We start from the raw sequence: 14,686 nt of genomic DNA on the forward strand, positions 1-14,686 counted from the left end.
CTGATGCAAACTAAGCCTAACGAAGCGTCATTCCTTTGGCCCTACCATGTTCTACCTCATCTCACCACAAACTGTTCATGTCTTTTAAGCATTGTTGAATGTCTGCTTTTATGCAGGTTTTTTTTTTTATGTTGTTTGCTTCAGTACTGACATCTTTTACACTGTTTGCATCAGTACTGGTGTTTGATTCCATCTTTTTTGTCCTCAGATCTTTACTGGAGTCTTCTAGCTCCATCCAGATTACTTCTTTCTCTTCTCCTTTGGGGCTTGAAATATGGGATCTGACTTCAAATATCCTTCCAGAATATATGAGTTAACAGCTAGTACGAATCGTTTTATCCACAATAAAGCTTGTACTGAAGAAATCTCATGGAATATCCAAACACAGTTTCAATGTGCAGAACAGCTGTGAAATCAAATTATACAAAAAACAAAACAAAAATCACTACAACAGAATAAGAGGAAAGCCTTTCATAACTCACTCTCTTTCTCTGTCACTCTCTTCATCCCCTTTTTCAGTAAAGATAATCAATCCTTCACTCTCTTTCTCTGAAAGAGAGAGAGAGAGATATTGCGTGTGTGTGAACCCCTCTCTCTTTCATACTTGCTCACTCACACACACACACACACACACACACACACACAGAGCCCACACACCCACACCCAGACTGACACATCCTCAAACACTAACACCACACTCACACACACACCCTCTCATACAAACTCACACACACACACACACACGAACACTGTTTCCCCTGAGCACTGCCACCACCATGTCCCTTGTCCTCACCTCCACAGGAACCAAGGGCTCCTTGGTCCACTGAGGTGGGGGCTGGATGGAGTACTTGATCTTCAGCATCTCTCCCACCTCATCCACTATTTCCAGCGCCTGCCACAAACAGATGGTGCTTCATTAACCCCCTGCCTGCTGAACCTTGCTGAAAGTGGATCAGTGTGGCCTGAATCTGAAGTGCTGTCACAACTTTTGTGTGCACTTTTAATGGTGTAGTTTACTTTGCTGAACAAGAGCTGTGCAATCCTGAAAAGAAGAAGTTCAACCACTGAGACATAGCTAACATTCTGATCTGAAAGCTCAGTCTTATATCAGTGACGTGACAGCACTTTGCTGACGAGCATATTTGTTAGCAGCAATCAAGGGGTTAAAGCTTCAGTTTCAGTTTCTCAAGGAGGCTTCACTATGTTCGGACAAATCCATATACACTACACCACATCTGCTAGGCAGATGCCTGACCAACAGATCAACCCAACTCACTCAGTTAGGCTTTGAGTGCATGCTTTTGTTATATTTGTGTACTTATCAGTGTGGATTTCTTCTACAGAATTTTTCCAAAGGACAACACCCTCGATGCCATGGGTTCTTTTTTAGTGCGCAAAGTGCGTGCTGCACATGGGACTTTGGTTTATCATCTCATCCAAATGACTAGATGCTCAGTTTGATTTTCCAGTCAAACCTGGGAGAAAGGGCAAGAGTGGGATTCCAACTCACACCCTCACTGACTCTCCATATTGGCAGCTGAGCACCTCAACCATTCTGCCAGCTTCCTCCCAAAGGGTTAAAAGTGAAATCAAATGAACCGCACATCTGCATCTCCATAAAGAGGAAAATGAGCACAGCAGAACATGGGAGACAGACAACAGCGGACTTTTCCTCTTCTGTTTATGAAAACTAAATAATTTTGAGGCAGCTGTAATATCTTCTGTGTCTTTTTAGTATTATTATTATTTTTGAATACCAACAATTCCATTTTTCAAACAATAATACGAAAAATTCATTCCTTACGTTTAAACATTTTTCCTTTCTGAAGTGGGGGGGTGGGGGTGGGGGTGGGAGGGAGTCATTTCATTATACAAGAATGACAATTCGTTCATGTAACTTTTCTTCTCTCCTGTGTGTTCTTTTATAACTAGTCACTAAAACCAGATTTATAAAAAAATAAAAATAAAAATAAAAATAAAAACTAGTTTCTGGGTAAATGGAACTAAGACTCAAATCATTCATCAAAGATCAGCAAATAGCAAGAAGTGGTAACTCTATCCATACACAAGGTACACAACTTCAAGTCAGTGCTGCTTACACTACCGATTCAGCTAGCACACAGATAAATAAAAGGTACATTGGAACAAACCCAGACGCTTCCTCAAAAAAAGAAGCGCCGGGCCTGTCCTTGTACCGATCATCTGATATGTGCAGACAACAACAAAGACAGAAGAAATGTGCAAACACAAATTAGCTTTTATTCAAGATTTTTCAACATGAAATTAATAAACAGTCAGGCCAGGAGATAAATGATTTCTTTTGTCTTTGCTGCTGTGTGCAAATGTCAAATGATCGATATAAGGACAGGCCCAGCGCTTCCCCTGAAGGGAACGAATTTTCCGTCCTAGAGCAGTGAAGGTGTCAAATGCATTATGCTCTTTGCTGAATGCTATTGGTCAAACATGATCAATTAAAATTCCAAGACTTATCGAGACCCTGAAGGAAAAAAAAAATCTTATCCAGACCCTGAAGGACAGAACATTTATTTTTCCCCAAGAGTTCTTCCAGCCCCGGAGAAATGGTTCTCTCATTTTTCCTTCAAGACTTTTCAGACTTTTCCATGACAGTACTGGAACTCTGCACCCACCTTGTCCAGCATCTCCTTGGTGTGAGCGGCAGACAGACAGAAGCGGGCGCGGGCCTCAATGATAGGGGTTGCCGGGAAGCCCACCACCACTGTTCCCAACCCTCGCTTCAGACACTCACGGCTGAACAGACTGAAACATGCATCTCAAGTGCTGGGCCCAACATCCACAACAACAACAAAACAAAAACTCAGTGAAATAAAGCTAGGGTGGTTACAGTTACAAGACTCTAGACTGATTCAATGTTTGGTCACAAATAATAGAAATGGATAGTTCACTATGTGCAAAAGTAAAATACCACTTGACTAGAGCAAAGTGAAAAAAGTATGTATATTGAAATAAATACAGCTGGTACACTTTGGATGAACTGATTGTTTAAATTTAATTATAAATGTGATGACTTATTCAAATGATTTATTTTATCATTTGAAGTAGTTTGTTCCCTATTCTTTTTTTTTTCAATTTTTTTTTTCACGTTTTGTCATTTTGTCTCCTTTTTCTTTTTTGTGAATGGACTAATGCAAATTTGTTGCATGTTGTCAAAAACTGAAATAAAAAAAAGAAGCAAAAACAAAAAAACAAAAAAAAAAAGCTCAGTTTTCTTGGTACTGTTTTGGTACTGCCACTAAGCGCCCAACTGAGAAAATTTTAAAATACATATATATATATCAATCGCTCCTTTGTGAAAAATCGTCAATGAGCCTAGAAGCATTACTGGAACAAAACATGGTCTATTTAACAGATAGAAAACACAGGGCAAAAATTTTCAGTGTTCTTTACTGATATAAATAATAAACATTTCATACAGCTGGGCTCCCTCATATTTTGTTACAATGTTTTCTTACAGGTCCTTGTGTTTTTTCTGTACCGTTTGTCACAGAAATAGATCAATCAATAAATAACAGTGGCAAGACATATACAGGAAAAGAATCTATGTCTTTTATCAACACCCTTATCACAAATTACCCCTATTTCATTCTGTTCCTCTCAACAACCAAACCTTTACACAGTTAAAACCATTGCTCCCTCACCCCCCTTAATCTCTCCCCCACCCTTCCCTTGCCAAGCCCCTCCCCTCACCCCTTCCCTGTCCTCCAGAAACCATGCCCCGAAAACAAACTAATAAAAAAACCAGCTGATTTTTTTTTGTAACTCACGCAATTTTGGAGGGCATGTAAATGAGCAAAGGCACTACAGGTGAGTCTTTATTGCCATAGATGATGAACCCTCGGTCGTGGAGACCCTTGCGGAAGTAGCGAGTGTTCCACTTCAGCTGGCTGATGCGGCGCTGACCTTGAAGAAGAGGAGGATAAATGGGCAGGAGTTAGTGGAGGTTGCCATTCAACTCTTTATTAAGTAGGAGTAGTCAGCAATTTTACATCTATTTCTATTCAAAGTGATATTAGACAACAACAAAAAACACACACACAACATGTATTTTACTTCATAATTCGTGACTGTCTCCCACAAAATGATAGATAACTTGCGCTGCATTCAATTGCACTACGGCAAAAACAGAGCTGAGGGTCCATCTGGGGTAAATAGAGTTTTTTGCACCATTGCATACATAGTTCAACCTCTAAATTACAACATATCTCGCTGTTTTTGCCAAACTCAAACTATAAATTAGAAAATTTAGTTAATTTCTGCACCTACATGCCGATATTGCGGAGCAATTATCCTGAAAAACAGCATATTTTACATTAATATCTATTCGATATCTGAACAGGATACATTAACATAAAAGAAAAAGAAATACTAAACATAAATGTGTAGGTAAATAGGTAAAAACATAATATATGGGCATGGAAGATACTTAGGGCAAACCACTGAAATAAAGAATGAACCAAAATGGGCCCTGTAGCAACTTTCGTTTTCTCCGCATAAGTGGATAGTAGTTTGCACAGGACAGGAATGTCAGACCCCTGCCGGAGTCTGCACTAGTGGGTCACGGTTAAGTATGTGTAATTAAAATGGGCCACATTCATTGAACCACTGCACACCCACTAACACTGGCATATTTAAAGTACGAAAAAAATCACAGGCTTATCTCAATTCTTAACAAAATCAAAATGTAGATGTGCATCATTCTAATTCTGATGTAAAAGAAATGAAAATAAAAGAAGCTTCATTTGTTGAGAGATCAAGAGTAAAAAACTCTTTTCCACTCCAAAACAAACCATTCAAAATTACATTAATATTATCATCAAGTATGAATATCATTGCCCAACGCATGTACAGACCCTAGTTTGATAACCTGCTTAACTTTCACAGGCATGCAGCCAAAACAAACCCGCGTTACGAGGGAAAAATCTCAAGAATTAGATGCAAAACTTTAAAGCTGTTTTTCTCAAAATGGCTGCCACACTTCTAACACACTTTGAACTACCATAACTTCTGTATTTTTAACCTAGGAACATGTTTTATACATCACTGGAAAAGTCTTTTTGTCTTCTTTTCAATGGTTTATATATCTTTATATCCTAAAAAATTGACTTATCTATTACTTTGTAGAAGCTGGTCACATTTGGGAAACCATCTAATTATGATTGTACAGCAGTATAATCATCTATCAGATGTGATCATGAGAAAGATAGAAGACAATATCCTGAAACCAACTGACTTATTCAATTGCAATGACTGTCAAAAAAACTGGCCAAATATGTATTTCATTGCATGCATCTTAGATGGCCGTTTCTTTCTTTGTTCCATTTGTTCTTTTGTTGTGCCTATTAATCCTTTGGGATTTTATGACAATAAATGAAGTCGAGTCCAGTCACAAAAAAAGTGTTTTTTTTCTCTGTCACACACACAAAAAAACCGGTTGTTTTTCTCTGTCTCTCTGTCTGAAAGTAAATTTGCTTTAATATCAAAGTGGATTTTTCTTCAGAATTTTGCCAGGGACAACCATTTAGTCACTGTGGAATCTTGTGTGTAGTGTATGTTGCACATGTATGAAACAAGTCTCTGCATGGTGCCTACCTTCCTGAGCCAAGCACTTGCCCATGATGATGTTTATGGTGGACATCACCTGTTGGGTGATGGGTGCCGACATGGCACACGAGTAGATGGCACTGTGCGAGTTCACTCGCAAGTGTTGGATCAGTTTCTGCAAGAAGAGGCAAAGAATCATCTTTAAAGAACTGGAAACTCGGATATCTATGTAAGGAAAATGAAAACAAAGCCATTTTCCGTTTTTTGCAGGGTGACATTTTCAATATTTATTCATCAAGTTCAAATGGATCAAAGCCTGTGCATTCTAGGGAAAAAGTAAGTTTGTGGAAGCAAAACACATCAATGGTCCTCACAGGAATGCCCAAACAGTACCTATATTATTGAATAACAAGCAGCAGTAATCCTGTAACAGTCAAAGACAACAGACAGTATAGTCATCTTACAGAATCATTGGAGTTGGCAGCATTTCCACAAACATAAAATGCTGTATGTTTTTTTGTTTTTTGTTGGGTTTTTTTGTTTTTGGTTTTTTGTCAAAGACAAGCAGCCTGTCTTAGACAAATATTCATGAATACCTGGCTCACTACATCATTTCTGGAGGATTTACCAACTGACTTGTGTTTTATTTCTGCATATTTGTGCTTGTTTGCTGGCACAATCATGAAGAATAACTTGTCTGAACAAACTAAGGGACAGTCAGATTTGACCATACTGATCAGACACCACTGACTGATCAACTCTGCACTGATTCCAAAAAAAAAAAAAAAAAAAAAAATCCATGACAACAGAAGCTGTTCCACCGCATCACTACAAACAGCTCTCAAGTGCAGCTCAATACATCTTCTAATAACTATTAATTATCACTGATACTTATTGAGCGCCCATCTTCAGTCTGAAACCAAGCTCTAAGAGCTTTACAAATAGGAAGCCATTTGCACAACAGACTGCCTACCCGGGTTGAGCTCACTGAAACCTAACTCAGTCAGGCTTCAGTAATGCGCACACACACAAAATGTATTTTAGGGTGGATTTTACAAGATAATTTTGCCAAGGACAATTCTCTTGTTGCCATGGGTTCTTTTATGTGCCCTAAGTGCATGCTGCATATAACACCTCAATTGATCATCCCATCCAAATACCAAACGTCCAGACCACCACTAAAGGTCTAGTGGAGAGGAAGAAAAGTCTGGCAAGAGTGGAATTCAAACCCGAAATCTCGCAATTCTCTGGCTTCCTTGCACTTACGTTACAAGACCACCACATAACCCACTCATCTCCTCACTTTCCCATCACCCCACCTCCTCTCATAACACACCCCAAACCCACCCACCCAGCAGACACTCCCCTGCATTCCCCCTCCCTCACCCTGGAGCCAGCCAGGTATCCCCCGCAGGACCCGAAGCTCTTGGTGAAGGTGCCCATCATGATGTCGACATCACGGGGGTTCAGGCCGAAATAGTCCACCACACCACGACCGTGCGTCCCCATGGCCCCCACACTGTGCGCCTCGTCCAGGTACACATACGCCTTGTACTTCTTCTTCAGCCGCAGGATCTCCGGCAGCCGCACGATCGACCCCTCCATGCTGAAATAATAGGGGGTGGCAGGGGTGGGCATGGGGGTGTTGTATTGTATTGTGTTGTCAAGTTGCACTGTACTATTGTGATTGTATTTTACTGTTGTATTGTACTGTTGTAATGTAATGCACTTTATTGTGATTGTATTGTACTACTGTACTGTATTGTTGCATTGAACTTTTCTACTGTACTGCATTCTTGTATCTTAGCTTTGTACTGTTGTATTGTACTGCTGTACTGTAATGGTTTTTGTCACAACAGATTGCCATGTGTGAAACTCCAAACTACCATCAAGAACGCATAACTACAATGCAACACTACTTACTTTCTTTTCTTTCTTTTTTCCCCTCTGCAAGTGTATTTGTTTAAAAATCAAAGCAGCTTTTTCTGCAAAATTTTTATCAGAGACAACCTTTTTGTTCCTTTTCATATGCTAAGTGCAATCTGCATTTTACATTATTTTCAATATCCTTAACTTGATTAAAATTATACATGTTTTACGCGGACCAAGCAAGACACTGGATGAACTGGTCTTTCTGACACTGTTTTAACTTACCTTTTACCATTATTTTGTTTTGTCTTCCACTGGTTTTATGAACTGATGGTTATTCAGCCCTGATACAGCCTGTTTTATTTCATACACTACACTTGAATTTATCTTACTGGAGATAGGAAAAGTATTCTATTTCTGTGTATGGGCTATGATGATAATAACAACAACAATATCCATATAGCGCTGAATCTTGTGCAGAGACAAATCAAAGCCCTTTCATACTAGTCATTCACATACATTCATAACTCTAAAACTGGAGAAACTGACAACAAGGAAGGGGCAGGGAAGGGAGGCTATCTTGGGAAGAGGTGGGGTTTAAGGCCAGATTTGAAAGAGCTGAGTGCGGAGACCTGACAAAGCGGAAGAGGAGGTTCATTCCAATTGCAAGGTCCGGAGACAGAGAAAGAACGGCAGCCAACAGTGGAGTGTTTGAACCAGGGTATATGTAAACAGAGTGGATCCGAAGCCGATCGTAGAGAGCCAGATGGGGTGTACAGGTGAAGGCAGCCACAAAGATAGGAAGGGGCAGATTTGTGAAACAAAGAATACTGATCTTGTACTTTATTCTGTATGATATGGGGAGAGCCAATGATCTGAGGAGGTAAGACAAACCCAGTCCCTACTCACCTGTAGACCCCTTCCACCACGATGAGGATCTTCTTCCAGGGGCGGTGTGTCCGTGGCTGTCCCTCACACACTGCTTGACGCAGCTTCTGCTCCAGGTCCTTCATGTCTGGTGCAACCATGGGACAACAGGGGTTCAAATGTGTCAGGCAATTTGTTACACATACACGTACACACATACATACACAGACATGTCATCATCATGATAGTTACACACACACGCACACACCCACACACATCATCATCATGATAGTTACGCACACACACATACACATACCAAAAAAAGTAAACAACTGTTGACAAAAAAAGAAAGCAACATTGTTCATCTTTATGAAAACACACAGAGTTGTGCATGAATGGTGTTTCTGTCTGTTTGTGGGTTTGCCTGTATGTTCCTTTCTTGTTTAATACCAGATCAAACAAACAATATCCATTTACTGTTATGCTTGTAGACACGGATGGCTGCCCCAGTCAAGCGAGATCCCAGGATGAGAGAGGCATGGTTCAGTTCATCACTCAGAATCAGGCATCCCTGAAACAACAGACATTTCATGCAGCTATTCTATTTATCTGTCTTTTTTATCTGTTCATCTATCTGTGGTACACATCTCACTGGCATAAAACTCCAGTTGTCAGTCATACTGTGCAATGCTTTCACCAGCAACCAGGATTAAGCCTTATTCCTGCGTGTTTCCTGCTTCAACTCTCTTTATACAAAACGGTTATTGATGTAAAGATTAACTATTCCACATGACATAATGTGGTTATTAAAAAAAATTTTTAATCATCAAGTGCAAAAAGCTTTTAAAACAACTGCAGGCTGCTCATTTAAAAAAGAAAAATAAATAAAACATATATTACATGATTATTGTCATGACAAGAAGTTTGGTTGTCATAATGTGCTTATTGTAAAAGGAAGATTTCCTGTTTGGTTTGGCTGTGTTACTGTATTTATCTGAACTCAATTTGTGGAGAAAGGCAAGTGGTGCACCTGCTTTTAGGCACTGAGGTGAATATGTGTTCACAAGCTGATGTGTTGTGAAGTGCACCAAAAATATTTGCCACTCCGCTCTGGGAGCACAGCTGAACTGGTCACAGGAGTGACCTGGTAAAAAATAATAGACCTTGGGGTCTGAGAGTGTAGTGGGACGCTTCCCATTCTGACAGAGAATGTGAGTCTCAGTATTGATGTTTCAGATTTTTTTTTCATCATTTACGTTTCTGAACACTGGTTCAGTAAAATGAGAATGATGACGCAAGGTGAAAGGCATGTGAGTACTATTGTTACTAACTGTTCTATTTAATTAAAGTTAGGTTCTGAAGACGTTTCAGGATCCTCAGTGCCTGTTATCGGACAAAGGTGTTTGATGTATCACCCACCAAAAGATGTTTGGAAGCACCAACTGACTACACAGTCGTGAAAAAAAACAAATGAAATAATTAATGTTGTGATTTGGAAACTGTGGCGGGGAGGTGTAAGGGAAAATGGAGACTACTGGTTGTGACTCCCTGGACTGGACTTTCATGTGATTGATCCCTGAAAGGAAACTGTGGACATAATTGTTTATTTTTCTTTGATTTATAAATAATCAGAAAGGAGTGTCTTTACGTTGTCATGTTGTTTATCCCTGGGTAAGAGTGAAGTCAGAAAGGAAACGCTGTGTGAGAATCTATCTGTCATGTGAGCCTGAGTTGAGTGAATGCAGCAGTGTGACAATTATCACCAGCAGACCTACAAATATTCAATATCAATGTGTCAGTGGAAAAACCAAAATCAACCTATAATAAAAGCCTGCAGTATTAACTGACAGCCACAAACGATCCCCACATAAATAACACACTTCCAAATGCAGCATTTTAGCTCTCAAAGTGTAAAGCAATTATTTTTCTATGATCACTTGACATACGTGAAAAGTGCCAACCAACATCTGTTCATTATCACAACGGAAGTGCTGATCAACAGATGGCAAGAGAGCACTGAGGTACTGACACAGCTGATGCCTCGTCCAATCTCTATCACTAATACACTGCCTTTGTTTCTGACCAGAACTTTCCCAATACAACCTCACTACACACTGCTAGTGGCTGACCTTGCTGACCAAGGCGGGCATGTTCATGGAGTTGGTGGCAAACCCCATGGGGACAGTGATGGCCGCCTCTGTTCCCAGGAAATCTGCCACTGTCTCATCCAGCTGACGGTGGATGTCCAGGTATCCTGCAGCCGTCAGTGACACCAGTCAAAATGTCACGATCACCTCTTTAGATATATATACATATCTGAATATGAAGAGAGAGAGAGAGATTTTCAAGTCTTCAAAACCCCATTAGATAAAAATAACCCCAACTATTTCATCAGGATTCCAGATAAAAGACACCTTTTTTTCCTTAGAGATTAAAAAAAAAAAAATCGTTAAAATTGGTCCTGAGTTAAATATTAATAAGAGGGGGAAAAAAAAAAAGCCTGCTAGTGGGATCGAAACGCGGATGTTCCGTTCAGATACACATAGTCTGATCCCCAATGTTTCGCTGCATCTGACTTCGCTCGACCAAATCAAATATCTAAAGCTATGGGTCTTTTTTTTTTTTTTTTTTAGCACAATAAAAATATTATTGTATTTGAAGCAATAGCACCATTGAAATCATGTTTTTTCTTGACATATCTTGATTATTTATTAATTCTTTCAATTCAGCTGTAAAGGAAACACTGACATTGCCTCAGGCACACTGCAACATGTATAGCTCTGCACAAAGCAGTCTGACAACAGGCTGACCAAAACTGAAACGTTCAATTTTTCTTTTATGTTCATTCAAGTTAATTCAGTATCCACTTTAGAATATTCATATACAATAAACACGTCGATGGTGGAGTTTGTATTACTGTATGTGTTCTGTCCAGAATTTGTATTTCTTTTCTTGTAATTGCGAACAAGAAAAACAATGACGTGCCATTTTCCAAACATAGCCTACATTCTGGCAACTGGGGCAAGGTTATGGTGTTTTCGGAATCTGGAACAAGCCTCAACAAAATAAACTGTTAATAATATGGAAATACGGCTGAATTCGGGAGACTTACAACCTATCATTGGTATGACTGTGAATATTTTTTTCCCTTACTATGTTTTAGCCATATTTGGTATTGTCAAAGTATTTCCAGAGAAAATGGCAATGTTAAAGTTTACCATAGACAGACAGACACACGCACACACACAACCAAACACCAGGTTATAACATTTTGTTTACACAAGTGAGTCAAATATAAAAATCTTTTAAAACCGGTAAAATAATTAAAAAACAAAAAAACAAAAACAAAAATCTGTACATATATTATCGATCTTCATGGTGTGCTGGACTACAAGGCATCACTCACCAAACTCCTGCCGACTGGCACACACCCCAACGCCGTACTTCTCAGTCACCTCCTGCACCTGGGTGGCACACAGCTCCTTGTTCTCCGCAAAGCCCAGGTAGTTGTAGGAGCCAAAGTTCATCACATGCAGCGTGCGACCCGTGTTTCTTTTGTCACACAACACATAACACAGCCCACCATCACCATCATGTACCACCACAGTGGTTTATATAAGAGACAAGTTTTCATGCATTGTGTATTGATCACAGTGGTTTATGTAAGACAAGATTTCATGCCATATGTATTGACCACAGTGGCAACAAGAGACAGGCAAGAGTGAGATGGTTAATTTATAGTGAAACCAACAACAGAAAAAGAAAGAGAAAAAGAAATTTAAAAAAAATAGTAAAAGAAATAGACACACACACACAAAGAAATAGTAAAAGAAACAGACACACACAAAGAGACACAGACAAAGAAATCGTATAAGAAATAGACAAACAAAAAGAGACAGACAAAGAAATAATAAAAGAAATACTCAAAAGTCAAACAGACACACGCACACATACACAAATAACAGACAGACTGACAAAAATTGTAAAAGAAATTAAAACACACAAACAAGAGACAGACTAACAGAAAGAGTAAAACACACACACACACACACACACACCACACACACACACACAGACAGACAGACAGACAGACTAGAGACAAGAAGATGGACAGTGAAGCAGAGGAAACAGAAACAGCCAGGGACAAAGGAAGAAAGGTCGACTAACAGAGCAAGGGAGGTGATCATCAAGAGAGAAGCAGACTGTCAGACAGACCCTGAAAGGGGGGAGACTAAGATTCATAACACAAATGAAAAGGAGACGGACTGAATAAGGGAGACAGACAGACAGACAGACAGACAGAAAGACACTGAGACAGGCAAAGCAGAAAAATGCCAGTAATTATGAACAGTGAAGACACACAGAGACGCAGTTAAAAAGAGACAAGACATACTGGCACACAGAGTGAAATAAAAGAAGGCTCATTTCATAATGATTTTCAATTTATGTTCATATCTTGTTATGTACTATACCCCCCAATATTCCTTGTGACCCCGGTACACTTGGTAATAAAGACATATTCTATTCTATTCTAATCAACCACATAAAAATGCTGGTTACCATCCATCAATTTGGTGCTCCAGTTTCTCATAAAACCGCAATAATCAAGTTGTTTTTTGGTTGTTGTTTTTTTTAAATGCAACAAAATAATCAGACAAATAGGACTACTCAACTTCAAAGGAAGGTTAAAATAAAATTCTAAGGTTTATGGTATGAAGGCACAGCCCTTTGGAAGTATCTTTTTTGAAAAAAAAAAAAATCTTTCTTTTTAAATAAAATCAGAAAATGATGCATTCAAATAATCTTTTCACAAGGCAAAAATATAACAAGGAAAAATCTGAACAGCCAGTATTCATGTTGTTTGTTGTTGTTGTTTTTTTCTGGCTGATGAACAGTTATGCTTGTGTTATGAAATAATTCATTCATGAGAGAAACTGCAGATCCAATTTCATGGCTGTTTGACCTTTTTTCAAACATGTTTTACTAAGAATCAAACATAGTAATCTGCTTCATTCTTAAAACAAACAACAACAAAACTGAGAAAGATATCAGAAACAAATGTGCATCGAATCTATATTAGTAGCTTCAAACATTAGACTTGGGGTTGGGTGTTTTAATTGTGCTTTCCCTTTCCATCTTTCCCCCCCGCCCCCTTTCCCATTCCACTCTGCCAGTCTCTTTAGTATCGACTACAAGCTGGATGGTCTGCTACTTCAGACTGTAATTTACACACACAAAAAGACATATTCCTCAGATTAAGGAACATGCAAGCTGAAGCCCTGTAAATAATTACAAATGATTTATCGGCGGGAGATACAAAATTGTTCTTTCTCTTTCCGTCTCTTGTACGCGCGCGCACACACACAGAGGTATGCATACATACAAACATGCACTCAGGCATGCACACTTGCACACACATTAACACACACACACACACACAAACAAACACACACACTCAGTTGAAAGGTCATTCCACCAACTTTTGGATCCAATTAATGTGCTTTTACCAAGGACAAAATCAAGCAAAATCTTCAAATGACCAGGACCTTTAAACTGCTTATCAACTTTGCTGACAAGCAATTCATCTGCTCTTTTGCAAAACAAATCATCAGGAAATAAAGCTTCTCACCAAATGCCAACTTGTGACAGGCTTAAAAAGAAATACTAGAGCCATAAATGCTGATCTGTTTTGCACCAGGTCAGGTATATAACCCCTGAAGGAATGAAGGACTTTGAGTTACATTTGTCCTGTCATGTAGTATATTGCTGTTTAATGGGGGAATGGCATGTCTTTCACCCCCTGTGGTATCTACGACCTTTGTCTCACACACCCCCAACTTGTGTGTGTGTGTGTGTGTGTGTGTGTGTGTGTGTGTGTGTACACAGAGACAGACAGAGAAAGAGTGAGTGTGTATGAGTGTATGACTGCATTTATCCAAACTATCATTATAACCAGTGTCTTTGAAATGGTCATTTTGTCTTTCTCTAAGACAACACTGCACAACACCATGACAAGTGACTACAGATCTTCAGCTTGCATAAATGATGAATGGGACAGGGTAGAAGAAGAGGCTTAGTCTTATAACATCCAGTGAATACACCTTTCCAATTCTAATTCATCCAGTACTGGCCCATTTCTCTCTCTCTATTCTACCTCATGTCTTTAATTAAAAGAAAAAAAATCCCTAACTTCTCTTGCCATGCAAATTAAGACTGTGAATTTGATCTAACTCACAAAAATGACAAAAAACATCATCCTCTATTTTCCTTGCCCTGTCACACACACACACACACACACACACACACACACACACGTGCGCGCGCGCACACACACAAATCACTGACTCATGAACCTAAAAAAAAATTTTAA

The 14,686-nt window shown here is 39.2% G+C and overlaps 1 protein-coding gene across 2 annotated transcripts in view; it reads right to left on the reverse strand.

Moving 5' to 3' along the window:
• The window catches only part of LOC143281109 (serine palmitoyltransferase 2-like), a 40,537-nt gene that overhangs the window by 11,271 nt on the left and 14,580 nt on the right, over positions 1–14,686 (reverse strand). For both annotated transcript variants that reach the window (XM_076586071.1, XM_076586070.1), the window contains exons 4-12: positions 11,723–11,868; positions 10,446–10,570; positions 8,794–8,887; positions 8,359–8,464; positions 6,967–7,186; positions 5,629–5,755; positions 3,804–3,939; positions 2,649–2,778; positions 794–892 (exon numbers count right to left, since the gene is read on the reverse strand). In XM_076586071.1, the coding sequence (XP_076442186.1) occupies positions 794–892; positions 2,649–2,778; positions 3,804–3,939; positions 5,629–5,755; positions 6,967–7,186; positions 8,359–8,464; positions 8,794–8,887; positions 10,446–10,570; positions 11,723–11,868 (1,183 nt within the window). The remainder of the gene's footprint in view (positions 1–793; positions 893–2,648; positions 2,779–3,803; positions 3,940–5,628; positions 5,756–6,966; positions 7,187–8,358; positions 8,465–8,793; positions 8,888–10,445; positions 10,571–11,722; positions 11,869–14,686) is intronic.

Source organism: Babylonia areolata, chromosome 4 (assembly GCF_041734735.1).
Source record: "Babylonia areolata isolate BAREFJ2019XMU chromosome 4, ASM4173473v1, whole genome shotgun sequence".
Taxonomy (NCBI): Eukaryota; Metazoa; Mollusca; class Gastropoda; order Neogastropoda; family Buccinidae; genus Babylonia; species Babylonia areolata.